Here is an 18,301-nt window from a genome sequence, read left to right on the forward strand (position 1 = left end):
TTGGTATGTGTGATGTTACTCATATTGTGAGTAAGTAGCTATGTTACTTAATTTATCTCTCTATTTATTAATTAACTGCCACAACATCTTTCTTTGCTTAGGTATCATATATGTTACTACTCTCTATGCTACTCCCACTATGGATGGTCTTACAAGGGATGCAATTGTTCGAAGCAGCCCTTTGCCTCACACGTGATTGCATGGAACCGGCTAATTACCTACGGCCAATTAGCAGTACTATAATTATTTTCCGTAAACGTACACAGCCTCGAGGCATCCAATGGACGTGTGTTTTCCATAGGCCATGACTTCACGACGTGATGCGTATCTTCTAGTAAGAGCAACAGTAACCTTTCACTAACACATCCATGCATTCACCACGTACGTGCTGCTAACTGAACCAAGAGGCTGGCTATTAGCATGTGATAGTTAGCAATGTATATGCATTGCACTCTGATATACCTTTATACATACACATCTACCACATATTTAATTATTTATGAAGGGAGAGAAGAGTGTATTTAAGCCCACAATTCTATTTCCTTTATGTCTAGTAATCATCACACTAGACAACATAATATTAGAATTATTTCTCTAAATTACATGGGTCACACTGAATATTCAAAATATTCTTACACGGGGGCGTTGGAGATGTCCTCATGGTCAAAATCTCCGCCTGATAGCTGAACCGTGAACCCAAATTTCACTATGATTCAATCTGGGAAGGGGTGGTTTGTTTTGGACCATTTCGTGCTGTTCCTCCTTCGGTTTCACTTTGGGTTAGAGCATCTCCAATAAACGATCCGTATGTAAAAATAACTAATTTTTAAATATTTGAGAGCAAAAAGCGTTACTCCAACAGACGGTCCATATAAAAAAAAATTAGACCACCGTCTTTTGAAGTTGTAAAATTTAAAACTTCGTGATGCAAATTTACATCACGAGATACAACTGATGTAAAACTGCGGCCGGCCGCCAAATGACCAACCGCCACTTCATTCCCCTTCCACCTCGCGACAGCCCACCCGCGACCCGCCCCGCCGCAGCTCCCCGCTCGGCCGCGGCCCCGCCGTAGATCCAGCCCCCGCCGCCGATTCCACCCCGCATGGGCCGTCGCCAGCCGCCGCGCCGCCCCATCGCGTCCGCCTCCGCTCCGGCCGCCTTCGCCCCGCCCCGACCCCGTCCGCCTCCTCTTCGGCCGCCTTCGCCTCCTGTCCGTCCTTCGCTTGGCCCCGCTCCGTCCGCCTCCACCCGGCCCCGCTCCATCTGCCTCCGCCTCTGGTCCATCCACCGCCCCGTCCCGTCCGCCTCCGTCCCGCTCCACACGCCGTCGCCCTGCTTCGTCCGCCTCCGCCCCGCGCCGCACGCCGCCGCCCCGCTCCCCGCTCGGCCGCCGCCCGCTCCCCGATGGCGCCGAAGAAGACGCTGAAGGGCAAGTCCGGTTTCTTCGGCATGAGGGCGAAGCCCTTCTGGAACTTCGGAGTGCAGTTCTCCGACGCCGGGCGCGTTGGTGGCTCAGCATGTATCCCACTGCTGGTGAGGCCGCGCGTGCCCACGACGTGGCGGTGTGGCGTGCCGGACGGCCGAAGACGGACCTCAACTTCCCGGAAGTCGAGTCCCAGGCGGTGGCGGAGTGGCCCGTGCCACAGGGCATCTGTATGGAGGAGATGCCGGTGAAGAAGGCGAAGAAGAGACCAGCGGTTGTTGTCGCTCCCGGCGAGAGCGACGAGGCGACGATGACTCGGTTTGCACGATAGCATCCGCAGTACGTCCAGGCCGAGCTGGAGCACTACTGGAAGCGCGACGTCGAGGCGAAAAAGAAGGGGGTGAAGAAGGAGGACGAGGCCAGCCCCTCGACTGTGATCCCTATCGAGTCGTCGGATGAGGACTGGAGTGACTCCGAGGAGGGGGACGAGGGGTGCGATGACCCGACCAAGGACGAGTTCTGGGAGTAGTTCCGCAGCTCCAACGACGAGTAGTTTCATCTAGTAGTTCGAATAAGTAGTAGTTGAATTTGTGTATGAAACTATGCTGAATTTCATGTTTGAACTATGTTGAGATGAAGTAGTAGTTGGTCATTTTAATCTTGGTTTTGAACCATCTGTTGAAGTTGCTCTTTTATTTACATCTCCGTTTTGGACCATCTGTTGGAGTTGAGCATTTTTCGGAGATGTAGAAAGCACTTTTTGGTGCTCCAAATTTGGACCATCACCGGTTTGGACCACCAAAATAACATCATCTATTGGAGATGCTCTTAGGTTGTAACGGACAGAAGAATTAAATGGTCTGGAGCGGTGTGGGTTGAGCTAAGAGATGGGCTTTTTTTCCTGAAGTGAAAGAGATGGGCTGGTGTGGGTAGAAAGCAGAAAGAACGAAATGGATTGAACCCATTTGTCATCCACGGGTTCAACCCATGACTCTAGCCACACCACTCTCAGAGGCTCCAACTCTAGCGTGTTCAACATGATTTGAAAGGGGGTTAAATGAGTGTTAAACAGAGATTTTTGTGTGGAAAGAACCTCAAATTATAACATAACAGAAGGCATTGTAGGTTGCAGTCGTCTTCATATCGTTCCAGCTGCTCCGGGGGAAACCATAGATCTAGGATTCCCGGAATGGACGATGACGGGGCCTTCGGGGCCATTCCCCCTCTTGAGGGTATCGTCTTGGAGCAGGGATAATGGGTTGGAGCAGGTATATACTCATCCCAATGAACATAGGAATAATGTGAGCACGAGGACTTGAACTCTGTTAGGTTAGGAATACCACTATTCACGTAACCATTCAACCAGAGACTGATTCGCTACTGATATTTGATTTGACTAGCTTTGATCTGATGCCAGGGTCGGATTTTGTCCAAGAAGGAAACTGGCCGTTCGCCCATCGTCTCGCTCGGGGCGTGCGGTTTAGTAAGGCAACTCGCAGAATGTTTAAAGGGTGCGTCCTCTCCGGCAGTGTCGGTGGCAAGTAGAAAAGCAAAGGGATTGATTCCTGCCGGACGCAAGACGCAACGAGCATTGTTTCTTTTCCTGCCGTAGCCATCGTCCTTTGCATCACCCGAAAAAGCAAAGGAAAATGGGTTGGATTGGATTCCTCAAGGACGACTCTTTGCATCCAGTACTATACTACTATACTGTGTAGTGCGATCCAACCACCCGGCAATTGCCATCTCCCCGAGCTCGTCCGAATCTTTCTTCGAACACAACGTAGTACCAGGGCAAGCTCAGCTCATTCGGTAGCGGACGCATTTCCATCGATTTGGTAATCAGTCTAATCCTCCCCCTGCTACTTCCAAGGCTTGAGCGATTTTCTTAGCATCGGCGGCCGGTCTCAACTCACGCCAAGCCTTGAAAAGGTGTGTTTGCTTCCTACTCCCTCCGTTGCTTATTATAGTGGTGTTCTAACCTTCTTCTAGCTAAAACGAATGTGTATAGACGTGTTTCTGTGTGTTTGTTCACTCATTTTAGTCTATATGTAGTCCCCATTAAAATATCCAAAACATCTTTATAATAATGAATGAAGAGAGTATCTTGCTTACTGGCGTACTACCGCTTTTCTTTCTATAAGAAAAAGGTGTTTTTTGAAGGATTGATCTTGCTGAGCAAATCAACACCCCCATTCAATATGTATTCTTGGTCAAATAGTATCTTAAATTCTTAATTACAACACCGTCAGTTCACTTCCACATTCAATACTCTCTCTATTGCTGTTTATAAAACCAACCTACACGTGCTGCCTCCCTTTCGGTTTAGAGGGCTTATTATGTCAAAAAAAATTTCATTTTGTAAGTCCCATTTTCATTGCTCTTCATCACCTGTTCTGATTTAGAGGCACATCAAATTGTTCAATGTAATAATTACAAGAAAATTCATCAATGCATGTAAAAGTTCTAGGGTCATTTAGTGGTCACACATTCATCCATGGCAATTAATATATTGGTAAACACAATTTGAGGATACCAACTGCATTAATTAATTACTTTTGCAAGCTATGAAATTGATTCCACCACGCATCATTTGTCTCGGTTGGGGAGATTTTGGAATTGGGCTCTCTAAACCGAAAGGGAGGGAGTACTTATATTGTAAAATTGAATTAACGAAATATGCATGGGTTATAACCACAAGAAAAATAGGGTGTGCTACGTTTTCGCTGGCTGATCTATTTAAAAGATCGGCCGGCTCATGAGCTCTCGGATCTGACGCATCAAGCACCCGAGGTGCCCTCTACCATTGCAACACAGTTCTTGTTACATTTTTTTTATTGCAACATAGGTCTTGTTGTAGAAACTTTTTCCAACTGAGGTCTTGTTGCAGATTTTTTTTGTCTTCACCTTTTTTGCAACATAACTGTTGTTAGGGAGATACTTCTGCAACATTGGTGATGTTGCCCTTCGCAAAAAAACATTGGTGATGTTGCAGAAAGAATTGTAATGGAGACTCCGCTAGAAAAAAAAGTGAGTTAGGGGCTCACGTCACGTGGACATGTGTCGTACGAGCGAGGTGGCAAACGAGAGGCAACAAATCAGTCGGCTGAAGAGAATCGTCCATTGAAAGAAGTTTCTATTGACATATATTATATGACATTTAACTTGCCTTTTATTGTTTGAATTGGTAATCTAGAAATATGTACGGGCCTTATAAAAATGTACCGGCCTTATTCTGATGGTGTATATTGCTCTAGCACTACGCACTAGCAGTAACTATTGTATTGAGTTTTGAGAGTTTGGTGTAGTGGCAGTACTTTATTTCAGTACTAGTATTGGCCACGCCCTGCTTTATAAATTAATAAAGCAAACAGAAGTCGCAAGCATACGAGGTATTACAGACCGGGATAAATTTTAAAGCATACGAGTTATTAGGCTGTTCATAGTGGGGAGTAACTTAGACTAGTGTCATGCATATGACACTAGTCTTTGTTACTACCTTCATAGTGGAAAGTAACATACAAGTAGTATCATAGATGATTGCATTTATTACATTATAGACTCATTTTGCTTTGGTTTGCGTTATGTTACAATAACATATTATGTTACTCCAAACACATCTCTCCTCATTAACTAGATGCCACATAAGCAAACTTGTCTTGGAATGCGCTATGTTACTTGCTAAGTTACTCCCACTATGACCAGAGTGGGGAGTAATTTATACTAGTGTCATGCATATGACACTAGTCTAAGTTACTACCTCCATAATGCAAAGTAACATAATAGTAGTGTCATAGATGACTACATTTATTACCTTATAGACTCATACTTTCTCGGAAAGCGCTATGTTACAGTAACATATTATGTTACTCTAAACACCTCTCTCCTCATTAACTATGTGCCACATAAGCAAAAAATTCTTGAAGTGCGTTATCTTACTACCTAAGTTACTCCCACTATGACTAGCCTTACAGTTCGGGATAATTTAAAGTTGCAGCGCAAAAGTGGATACAAGTTGCAGCTCAAGCTAATCCCCCTCTACTCTCTACTTTGACCAGAATTTATCCTGTGGCTGATGGTGCGTGCGGTGTAAAGTTTTAAACTACATAATGTCATGTATAATGGTTGATAAGATAGTCTTATTTCAAATCTTGCATGTAATTTAAAGATGACAAAAAAATATGTCTACAATGGGTCATCTCTTAGCCTTATCTCCAATAACTAGCTATTCCTAAAAATGTGCTGAGACATATTGTGCTAAGAGATCATCTCTCGCCTTCTCTTAAATAAGAGAAGACAAGCCTTTTCTTATGATTTTTCTCTCCTTCACCTCATCATTTATCCTACGTGTCATTTCTAAATAGAACCATTGCACATGCCCTAAGCGGCCTGTCTAATGTAAGTTGTCCTATTTACTCGTCATGCATGCACATTTCTTGCATGTTATGGGTGTCGAAAACACATTGTCTAGTTGCTAATGACACTTCTTTTTATCTTGTTCTTATAGCTGCACAAAGTTAACTTCCGGTGGAGCAATGGCCAGAGGGCCGATTTACATCTGGAATGAGTGGGCAACACAAATCCTCGTCCTGCTTAGCTTTGCACTGCAGATCTTCCTCTTTGTCTTCGCTAGGACCCGTCGATGTGGATCTTCCCCCTTGCTGAGGTTCCTCCTTTGGCTGGTGTACCTCATGGCCGATTCGACTGCTATCTACACACTCGGGCATCTTTCCATCAATGGCATATTGCACGAGCACGAGCTGGTGGTGTTCTGGGCGCCATTCCTGATCGTGCATCTTGGTAGCCAAGACACCATCACCGCCTACGCCCTCGAGGACAACCAGCTTTGGCCGCGCCACCTACTAAATCTTGGCGTCCAAGCCTTTGGGGTTGCTTATATCCTATACAAGCATATTGGACATATCTCCACCTCATTGGGATTGGCTACTTGCTTGATGTTTGTCATTGGTCTCATCAAGTATGGGGAGAGAATATGGGCTCTAAAGTGCGCCACCATGGACGACATCCGAAGCTCTATCAAGAAGTGTGGGCTTCTCCCTACTTACTACGGTGATCTTCCGCCGCCCTCGGGAGCGAGCGCAGAAGAGCGGGACGAAGAAGAGCTTTTGTTGTTTGCCCAAGCCATGCTCCCTCTTTGCAAAGGTGGGATTATTAATTTTCCTGTGGTTTTAATTTCTCATCCACATAATTCTCCTTCCAACTTGAGCTGGTGCTGGAACTGGAACTGGAAGGCCACCTTTAAGGTGGTGGAGATGGAGCTCTCCCTCATGTATGACATCCTCTACACCAAGGCTGCAATCATCCACAGCTGGTATGGCTACTGCATCCGTGTCTTCTTGCCGTTTGGGACCGTTGCGGCATTTCTATTGTTTCAAGTAAGTGGTGATAAAGACGGTTGCAGCAGAATCGATGTTGCTATCACTTACATCTTGTTGGTAGGTGCCTTCCTCCTAGACATGTCGTCAATGTTGAGTGCTTTGGTGTCGACCTGGACATGTGGTTTCTTTTGGACTAGAAATTGGAGGAGGCTTGGTTGTGTCATCATGTCTCTCCGTCGGTATGTCAAGGCTGCTACAGGAAATAGAGGGTGGTCAGGCTCCATTGGGCAGTTTAACTTGATGCATTTCTGCTCTCGTGACAAGAGCAAGCTAAGCATTAGAGTGTCCAAGATGGTGAGACTCGAGGATCTATGGAACAAAAGGCATTATTCTAAGACCCTAGTGATCTCAGAGGATGTCGAGGAGTTGGTGTTCAAGCATGTATGGCAACTAGTGAAGAAGATTCAGCATCCAAGAGCAGAAGATGAGACTCAGTGCAAGATTGGTGTGGAGGAGCCCAAGGCAATGATGCCAACGATTTCCGAACGGCTGGGCTTTCGCCCTGAATTATACGATGACACTGCCAGGAGGCGTAAGAAATTTGATGATGCTCTCAGCTTGAGCGATGAACTCCAAGAGGTGGTCCTTACATGGCACGTCTTTACAAATGTTTTCATCTTGTGCAGCGTTGCCCCTAAGGATGCATCATTATTTGCATATCTAAAGGCGGTCAAGGCGTTGTCAGATTATATGGTGTTCCTCATCGTTGTGCGCCCTGATACCATACCTGGTATTGAGCTACGAAGCCTGTATGAAGCAACCCGAGATGCTCTCGAGGAAATATGGCGTACCAATACTTATGCAATAAAAGAGAAGAATCTTGCCAGCATCCTGCAAAACAGTAAACATGAGGATCTTGGGAAGGCGAGCGTCATTATCTCGCACGGAACTTTATACGCCAAGCTACTGATGGATTTGGTAGATACAAGCAATCACGACAAGTCCGGTGTCATATCGTCGTATGAAGATATTGACCATGTCGCCATGGGTAAACTGAAGCACCTAATGCCAGACCTGGAATCCTCATGCAGAGTTGGTGTTGTGTTTGATATGGCCAAAGCGTTGGCGCTTATCCTGGATACATGGGTGCGTCTACTCGTCTTGGCTTCCGTACGATCCAGCGGCGATGCCCATGCGAGACAGATCAACCGTGGAGGCGAGCTCACGACCGTGGTCTGGCTCATGGAGGAACACGCCAGCGTGTTTTTCAACCCACCCACCGCGGCCGGCTACGAGCGATATCGGTCTGAAGGCCGGTTCCAATGGTACCGATGCAGTGATATATGCCGTCTCAAGGCCGGTTCCAATGGTGACACGGAACAGTAATGTAATTAATGTATATATAGAGATATTGTATTTTAGCAGCAAATTCTGTGTACCTACCAGTGGCTACTGCATAGTGTGTTATCGTTTAACAGTACGAGCGGCAATGTAATACTAACAGAAGGAAGTTGCAACTGTTGGTATTGATCTAAAGGCCCAATGGGCCAAAACGAAAAAGAAATAAAACAGAAGATAACTTAACGTGAGGGAGAGGGGTACGAACCAACGATCGTTCCCCTTGACCCCAACTCACGCGCCCTGATCGGGGGCACCCTAACCAACTATGGTTTTGGTCCCCTGTCGCCAGCGCACATATAAACAGATGGGGGAGCAGCCGGCACCAACGTCAGACTAGTTCTCGTACGGTTTACTCCTGCTCCCCACATCCCTAAACCCTAACCGATCTGGGGGAGCGCTGCACGACGGGAAGATCATCTCCAAGCTCTGCCCCTGTCCCAGGGCAGTGCCGGTGGCACCCCGAGGGACGCCGCTACCTGCAGCGAGCATCTTCACCGAGGCTGCATCAAGCCTGCATCGAGCAGGCACGGGACTTCAGCAGGCACGGGACTTCGCACCGTCGACACCAATGGCTGCTTCCATTGGTGGTAAGAACTCAACCCCTCTCTGATCTGTGCCATTGGTGATCTAATGCCTGGCTTATGATCTGTTAAGTAGATCCTACGGGATTATAAATCTATCAATGGTATCTTGAGCATGGTTAAGCCTAGATTAGATCCCTAAGATGATCTGCTTAAGTTTGATGATCCTGATTATGTACTGATGATTAAGGTTTAAGTCTAATGGTTCATGAATAAAGTTCAGATTGCCCTCTGTTCAAGTCGATGTTTGATCTCTAGGGTTATGTGTTTCGGTCAAAGTCTAATTGGCTATGGGTTAGTGCTAATTATACAATGATTATGATAAATGATGTTCTGCTAGTTTGTTTTGCCACGTTTCCGCATCTAGATTGTTAATTAGCACTGTTTAGTTCCTGAGAAAGATCAATTGGCAAGATTAAAGAAGCTACTTTTGCCAATTCAGTCGAACCCAACTCTAGAAATCCCCTAACCGAAACCCTAGAAAAGTTAAATCCCAAATCAGAGCCCAAAATGAATGAAGTTCAACACAAGAAGAGGTTTTGGGGCTCACCAAGATGATGCCGGCCTTCGGGGTCCGCACGGCCGCCGCCGTGCGCGCACGCCATGGCCGGGACGCCGCCGCCCCTCAGGACGGCGAGCGGAATGAAGCAGCAGCCGCCGCTGCTACGCTCACGCACGCGCGCGTCGCCTGGCCTCCATGCCTTGCACGCCGCCGTCGCCGTCGAACGCCTGCGCCGGCAGCAGCCGGCGAAATGACCTCCCTTCCGCCGCACAAGTCGCCGTGCGCGCGACGCTGGAGCTATGCTCGCCGGAGGAGCGCGCAGAACTCGGTCCGTCGCACGCTGCTCTGGCGAGGGCAGCCACCGCGCCGCCATGGCTGGCGAGCCTCGAGCCGCCGCGCGGTCGCCGCTCGTCTGGAGTGAGCGAGGAAATCGGGAGGAGATGGGGAAATGAGGGCTAGGGTTTGACCCTCGCTCGTTTTGCTCCGTGCGGGATGATCGCGGCCATCGGCCCGATCGGACGGCCGAGAGCGACGGGTGGCTCAGGGCAGGCCTTCAGGCATTATACGGGCCGTTTTTGCGGCTGGGCTTCGGCCCGAGTTGTCTTAGCCCACAGAAAAGGTGTTTACTGGGCTAGGATTTAAAGAGCTGCCGTGGGTTTTGGGCTAAAATTGAAGTTTCTGTGCGTTTTCTATTTATTCAGTGTATTTCCGTATTATGATTATTCTCAAAATGTTCTTGCACTGTTATAAATAGAAAATTGCCAGAAAAATGATTTTGAAAATTATGGTTTAGTTTTCTGAATGAAATGGAACCAACGAGAAATTTTATTTAGAAAACTTTTATAAATTAATGTTTGTGTCATTTTATGGCACATTTATGTTCATCCCATGGTAATATCAATAAATGGAGAATTATTAATGTTGGAAAATTGATATTACACATGAGATTAATGTGATCATTTTTGTAATACAGACCAACGTTGTTTTACATTTTTGAATCACTCCGTTAATTCCTTATTATTTTCTGCCCAACCGTGATATAATTTGGAGTTAATTTTTTTTGCATGAAAATTGATCAAACCAACATACGTTAATTTTTTGTGCAATTTTAATTATGATGTTCTTTTCCTTTACTTACGATACTTTGAAATCATGACAGCTTCCGGTTCTCGTGGCCTCGAGATCGAGCCACTTACTGGGAATAACTTCCAATCATGGAAGGACTCGTTGCTTTTGCACCTCGGATCGCATGAGGTTGACCTCGCACTGAGGGAAAGTAAACCAGTGGAACCTGCAAAGGGTGCCACTGGGTATGCTGAGCTTAAGAAAGACTATGATGCTAAAGTTGAGAAGTGGGAGAGGTCAAACAGAATGGCACTCCTAATTATGAACTTCTCCATCTCGACCGAGATCAAAGGGGCTATTCCTGCCAATGAAAGTGCCGCCGAATATTTGAAATCGGTGGAAGAACAATTTAAGGGCTCAGAGAAAGTGTATGCAGATGAGCTTTTGCACAAGCTGCTTGCAAAATATGACGGGCATGGAAATGTGAGGGAGCACATCTTAAGCATGAGCAATGCCGCGGCAAAGCTTAAAACCATGAAGTGTGACTTGAACGAAGAGCTTCTTGTGCTCCTAGTTTTTAGGTCACTACGCTCACAATTCAATCCATTCAAGATAAACTATAACTCTCTTGAAACCAAATGGAAACTATCTGAACTCATTGCACATTGCGTTCAAGAGGAAGAGAGAATGAAGAGTGAGCAGAAAGATCAAGCTCTCCATGTTAACTCTGCAAAGAGGAAGCACATGAGAACCATGCTCATAACAATAATGTGCCCAACAAAAAGCAGTATTCCAAAAAGAATCCTCCAAAGCCTAAGCAATGCAACGAGGCAAGTTGTTCACGTCCCGCACCTTCAGCGGCCACTTCAGTTAATCTTACAAATGCTGCTGGAGAAAGACTTTGCAATTTTTGCAAGCAGCCAAATCATTTCAAGGCGGACTGTCCAGGTTTTCTCAAGTGGCTGAACAAAAAGGGTAAGGATGAGATCACTCTTGTAGATGAATCTCTATATGTTGATTTTTCTGAATCTACATGGTGGATTGACTCAGGTGCGACTGTTCATGTCGCGAATTCTTTGCAGGGATTCCATATAAGCCACACCCCAAGGGGTACAAGAAGACTTAATGTCACGAATGGGAAGGAGGCTGAAGTTGAAGCCGTGGGCTCCCTCACCTTGAAGTTGCACACTGGTTTCCTACTTCAGCTCAAAGACGTTCTTTATGTGCCTACTTTGAGTAGGAATTTGATTTCAGTTTCATGTTTAGACGATTTTGGATTTCATTGTACCTTCGGGGAGAAACAATGTTTTTTAAAGTATTGTAATAAGGATGTTGGTCTCGCCGTCCGACGAGGCAAACTTTATATGTTAAATCTTTCCGGTTATCCTATGTGTGTGAATCTCTGCGAGATGAATATGAATGAATGCAATCATAAAAAGAATGGGAGAAGTATCAATCCTTCTTCGAAATTGTGGCATCGTCGCTTGGGCCACATTTCGAGGGGGAGAATGGAACGATTGATTAAAGAAGAAATACTTCATCTGCTAGATTTCTCTGATGCGGGCAATTGTATTGACTGTATTAAGGGAAAATATGTGAAAACAATTAAGAAAGGAGCAGTAAGAGCCACATCGGTCCTTGAACTTATTCATACTGACATATGCGGACCTTTTAACGTAAAGTCTATGGATGGTTTTGATTCCTTCATTACCTTCACAGACGATTTCTCTCGCTATGGCTACATTTACCCCATACGTGATCGATCCGAAGCTTTGGACAAATTTAAGATTTATAAAGCCGAGGTTGAAAATCAACTCAACCTAAAGATCAAAGTAGTACGGTCTGATCGCGGGGGAGAATATTATGGTAGGCATGCTCCTTATGGGAAAATTCTAGGACCGTTCGCAAAATATCTTGCTGAAAATGGAATAATTGCCCAATACTCAATGCCTGGTGAACCTCAGCAAAATGGCGTAGCTGAGCGTCGCAATCGCACTCTTATGGATATGGTACGTAGCATGCTTAGTCATGCGAACTTACCAGTAAGCCTTTGGATAGAGGCATTGAAAACAGCTGCACACATCCTAAATCTTGCTCCAACTAAGTCAGCACCGAGCACACCTTACGAGATGTGGGCGGGAAAGAAACCGAGCTTGAATTACTTACGAGTGTGGGGCTGCCCGGCTGAAGCTAAAGTATTCAATCCACATATTAAGAAATTGGACCCAAAGACAGTCAGTTGTTTTTTCATTGGGTATCCTCATAGAGGAAAAGGATATCGCTTTTATTGCCCAGGTCATGCCACCAAGTTTGTGGAAACTAGGCAAGCGGTGTTTTTTGAGGATAATGAAGTCACTGAGGTTAGGGCGATTGATCTTGAGGAGAAGCGGGTGTACGTGCCATTCCCGACTATCCAACAGAACTTTATCCCTATGCCTAATATGCACGAGACACCTACTGGTGATCCTGAACCTGAAGTGGATCCTCAATCCGACGAGGAGCCTCAGCATAATGAAGATCCTCAGCATGATGAGGATCCTCAGCCAAATGATGATCCTCAACCCAATGTTAATCCTCAGCCTTCTCGGGCAAGAGAAAATGCACATACTAATGAGCCTATGAGAAGATCACAACGGGAAAAGAAAAAGGCCATCTCTAGCGATTATGTCACTTTCATGTGTGAGGATGAAAATGACACAGGGAAGGCACAAGATCCGACCTCATATAAAGAAGCCACTAAAAGTGAAGACTCGTCCAAATGGTTGGTAGCCATGGAAGACGAATTGAAATCTATGAGCTCGAATGATGTTTGGGACTTAGTAGAAGTTCCTGATGGAGCCAAAAGGGTAGGCTGCAAGTGGGTCTACAAAACCAAATATGATTCCAAAGGGAACGTCGAAAGGTTCAAAGCGAGACTTGTAGCAAAAGGTTTTACACAGAGAGAAGGAATCGATTATAAGGAGACCTTCTCGCCTGTGTCATCCAAAGATTCTTTCAGAATTGTCATGGCACTTGTAGCTCATTATGATTTGGAGCTGCATCAAATGGATGTCAAGACAACATTTTTGAATGGTGACTTAAAAGAAGAAGTTTACATGACTCAACCTGAAGGTTTTGTCGTGGAAGGAAAAGAACACATGGCATGTCGTTTAAAGAAATCCATATATGGCTTGAGACAAGCTTCAAGGCAGTGGTACCTAAAGTTCGACGAGATTATTAGAACTTTTGGTTTTAAAGAGAATGAAGTGGACAACTGCATATATGTTAAATTTAAAGGCAGTAGGTTCACAATTTTAGTCCTATATGTGGATGATATTCTATTGGCTTGCAGTGATAAAGATATGCTGCATGAGACCAAGAGATTTCTGTCCTCAAAATTTGACATGAAGGATCTCGGTGAAGCCTCGTATGTCCTTGGCATCGAGATTCATCGAGATAGGTCCAAAGGAACATTAGGACTATTGCAAAAGGCATACTTTGAGAGAGTACTAAAGAAATTCAATATGCATAAGTGCTCTTCCTCACCTGCCCCCATAGTTAAGGGCGATAAGTTTGGGACATTCCAATGTCCGAGGAACCAAAATGAAACTGATCAGATGAAGTCGGTTCCTTATGCTTCAGCTGTCGGAAGCATCATGTATGCTCAAGTATGTACACGCCCTGACTTAGCTTTTGTAACCGGGATGCTTGGCAGATTTCAATCTAATCCAGGACCGGACCACTGGAAGGCCGCAAAGAAAGTCTTGCGTTATATGCAAGGTACTAAAAATTTCATGCTTACATATAGAAAGTCCGATAACCTGGAAGTTATTGGTTATTCAGACTCTGATCTTGCCGGGTGTGTGGATAGTATGAAATCCACGTCAGGTTATATATTCACACTCGCTGGAGGAGCCATATCGTGGAAAAGCTCCAAGCAAAAGATAGTTGCCTCATCTACGATGATGGCAGAATATCTAGCATGTTTTGAGGCCACCGGGCAGGCTGTATTCCTAAAGAATTTCATTCCCGGACTTAAAGTGGTTGACAGCATTTCCAAACCACTGACATTGTACTGCGATAATGAACCCGCAGTTTTCTATGCGAATAACAACAAGTCAAGTGCTGCTGCCAGGCACATTGACCTAAAGTACCATGTTGTTCAACATAGAATCCAGGATCAAACTATTAATGTTAAGCATATCAGTACGACACGTATGCTTGCGGATCCGCTTACTAAAGGCTTACCACCCAATATATTTCGTGAGCATGTAGCCGGCATGGGATTATTGGAAGCCTCTTGATTCTGGAATTATGGGACCGCTAATATAAACCACTCCCAATAAGTAAAATGTTTCCTTTTCGAAATAGGATGTGTGCTATGAATATTGAGGTTCAATGGCTTTTCATCGGCTGTTGTAACACCTTACTCTGGTATATTATTCCTATGGAGAATGGACAAAAGTTATTGAGCCTAACGATCAAGGGGGAGAATGTTGGTATTGATCTAAAGGCCCAATGGGCCAAAACGAAAAAGAAATAAAACAGAAGATAACTTAACGTGAGGGAGAGGGGTACGAACCAACGATCGTTCCCCTTAACCCCAACTCACGCGCCCTGATCGGGGGCACCCTAACCAACTATGGTTTTGGTCCCCTGTCGCCAGCGCACATATAAACAGATGGGGGAGCAGCCGGCACCAACGTCAGACTAGTTCTTGTACGGTTTACTCCTGCTCCCCACATCCCTAAACCCTAACCGATCTGGGGGAGCGCTGCACGACGGGAAGATCATCTCCAAGCTCTGCCCCTGTCCCAGGGCAGTGCCGGTGGCGCCCCGAGGGACGCCGCTACCTGCAGCGAGCATCTTCACCGAGCCTGCATCAAGCCTGCATCGAGCAGGCACGGGACTTCGCACCGTCGACACCAATGGCTGCTTCCATTGGTGGTAAGAACTCAACCCCTCTCTGATCTGTGCCATTGGTGATCTAATGTCTGGCTTATGATCTGTTAAGTAGATCCTACGGGATTATAAATCTATCAGCAACAAGACATGCCAGCTAGACAGTCGAATCTTCTCTGCTGTGCTGAGGTGAAGACAGTTTTGATGCCTCCCTCTGCTGTTTCTTTCACTTGCATTGTATGTGCTGGAATTAGGACTGGACGTACGAGCGAGCTTTTCGGTTCAGCCCGAAGCTCGCTCCAGCTCGGCCCGTTACAGCTGGGCTCGATAGGATTATCGAGCGGGCCGAGGTCTGAAAACAGGCCCGTTTTGCGACCGAGCCGAGCCGAGTTTCGGCCGGTCCAGCTCGGTGGCTCGCTTGCGGCGCAGCCCAATTCCATCATCGATCACAATAGCTAGCGCATTAGGGCACGAGCAACCACAGCCAGTCTCTCGTCTCTCACTTTCTCTGCTCTGCGCCGCCTCGCCTCTCTCTCGCCACGCCGCAAATCTGGATCGATGGCGACGAGCGACGCCGCGCTTCCTCACCAATTCGGCACCGACGGCGACGGGCGGCGCGACCGTTCCTCACCACACCGGACGTAGACGGACGCGCCTCCCCTGGTTTCTCGCGGAACGTGACGAGCCGGAGCAGGTACTTCCTTCCTTCCCAAATCCCAATCCCTAGCAGCAGCTCTTTGAACTTAGTACGCATGTGATGGATCAATGGATGGATGGATCGATGGATGTAGTCATGTAGTTCGAACTTCCCAAACCCTAGCCGTAGGTGTCTGCACTAGTACACATCTGGTGGATGGATGGATGGATGGATCGATGGACGTAGTCAGGTAGATGTAGGGCTAGATGGGTGGATCATGGATGGATGTATTGTAGTCTGTCCGGCTAGATGTAGCAGCAACGGATGTATGGATGGACTTGTAGTGCAGAATGGATGGATAGATCAAAATTTTCATTGATTCCATGTGTAATTAGTTTTCTGTTGTTGATGATCTACTTGTTGTAGCATAGCAGCTTGAAAAAAAATCTACTTGCTAGAAAATTACATAGACTCCATGTCTAATTAGATTACTGTTGTTGATGATTGACCGTTTGTTGTTTGCTGATGTGTGCAGACGCCTATCGTCGCAACAATGGACAAGCAAAAGGGGAAGGCGAGTGGGAAGGGAGAAGGAGAAAGAGAGGACGTTGGACTCCATTATGAAGAGAAAGTTGCCGGTCTCGGGGATACAGAAGGGGAATGGGAAGGGCAATGCAGCAGCTACTACACGGCTGCCGAGGAAGCTGACAAATGATTCCAGCAATGTCCCAATCGTTGAGTTGTTGTATAAGGTAGAAAAGAAACCTCCGCCTCGACGTCTCCCTGACCCCACCGGCGCTGGCGTGCGTGTCGGAATCGCCGTTGCCTCCGGCTCCGCAAACTACTATGAGAGGGAGGCCACATCTTCGCAGGTATGTACGTGCAAAATATATATTTATGCAAGCTTGTGTATGTGCTGTTTTTGCTTTTTGAAAGTCAAATTTATGTGTGCCCAAGCTCATATATGCTGTTTTTGGTACCCAAATGTCAAATATATGTTTGTGCAAGCTCATGTGTGTGCTGTTTTTGATATCCAAATGTCAAATATATGTTTGTCCAAGCTCATGTGTGTGCTCTTTTTGGTATCCAAATGTTAAATATATGTTTGTGCAAGCTCATGTGTGTTGCTGTTTTTGCTATCCAAAAGTCAAATATATGTGTGTCCAAGCTCATGCGTGCTGTTTTTGCTATCCATAAGTCAAATATATGTGTGTCCAAGCTCATGCGTGTTGTTTTTGTGTGCTAGGCAATGGAGAATGATAAGCAAGCGGAGGAGGATCATGAAGAGGTGGAAGAGGATGAGGAGGAGGACGAGGAAGAGCAAGATACTTTGTTTGAGGTGCCGCCTGGGGTTGGTGACAAATCAAATTCAGATGGGTTTGTGGATAGTGAAGAAGAAGCCTTCGAAGGTGATGACATGTTCGAGGATGGTCTAGGCCTTGGTCATACGCCTCAAGAGCAAGAAACCGTACTTCTTAATTCGTGTGAGGATGAAGCAAAAAAAGTGCAACGAAAGAGTGCCAAGAAGCGAAGAGGTCAAGCTCCTTCGAGGTCGAGGTCGGCGGTTTGGACCTTCTTTAATAAAGTAAAGGTGCCATCAAAAGAAGGTTTGATGGAGTTGAAGGCACAATGTAATTATTGTGACAATCAATATGCATATGTCCAAGGTGGAAGCACCTCATCCATGGAAGACATATGGACACATGCAAGAATTACAAGGACAAGGTTAATAGGGATCTCATCCAAGCTACTCTATTTTTTAGAAAAACCAATGCAACAACAAGTGGTCCAGCAGTCCAGTGCATTGAGTATGACAAGGACCTCATCGAGGAGGTCATGGCAAAGATGATTTGTGTCCATGAGTACTCATTTAGAATGGTTGAACATAAATGGTTCAACATTCTCATGAAGTGCTTGAATCCAAACTATCAACCCATTGGAAGGAAGGCAATAAGAGCTGAATGCATGAGGGTTTTCAAGAAAGAAAGGGAGTTGCTTCAAGTTGCCTTAAAGGATGTGGACTTCATTAGTCTGACAACCGATTTGTGGACTAGCAACCAAACCATATTGTATATTTGTGAACTATGAACTTTGTATTATGTGGTTTTCACTAGTCATTGTTTGGCTGTCAATATTTTCTCAGTTTTATGTCAAAGTGGTAAGTGTTATGCTATGCAAAATCTCCTTGTTTGGGTGTCAATATTTGATGTTTTCCTGTGTAAAGTTCAATTGAAGTGTTGTCCAAAATTCAATAGAAATGCTGCCAATTCTTTCTCTCATATGTGTTCCATTGTTACAATTTTTGTAGAAGAATTCATATAAGAACATTATTTTTCATTACTATGACCATTTCTTAAAGCAATAGACTGCTGGATTGTTCATTTTTAGTAGTATAAACTGTTTGTTTTCCAAAATATAGGTTTAATTGCCGCAAAAAATCAAGTATATGCACTATATACAGAGGTCTGTACT

At 45.6% G+C, this 18,301-nt stretch overlaps 1 protein-coding gene across 1 annotated transcript; it reads left to right on the plus strand.

Annotated features, from left to right (window-relative positions):
• The first annotated feature begins 3,056 nt into the window (after window positions 1-3,056).
• Window positions 3,057-8,274, plus strand: LOC125553137. Its single transcript, XM_048716921.1, has 2 exons — window positions 3,057-3,355; window positions 5,931-8,274. Exon 2 carries the CDS (start codon window positions 5,959-5,961, stop codon window positions 8,146-8,148), a length of 2,190 nt encoding a protein of 729 aa, XP_048572878.1. The 5' UTR covers window positions 3,057-3,355; window positions 5,931-5,958; the 3' UTR covers window positions 8,149-8,274.
• Window positions 8,275-18,301: the final 10,027 nt, after the last annotated feature.

Source organism: Triticum urartu, chromosome 4, assembly GCF_003073215.2.
Source record: "Triticum urartu cultivar G1812 chromosome 4, Tu2.1, whole genome shotgun sequence".
Lineage (NCBI taxonomy): Eukaryota > Viridiplantae > Streptophyta > Magnoliopsida > Poales > Poaceae > Triticum > Triticum urartu.

Coding starts and splice junctions, on each gene's coding strand:
- LOC125553137 (XM_048716921.1), top strand. CDS start 5,959: ATGGCCAGAGGGCCGATTTACATCTGGAATGAGTGGGCAACACAAATC.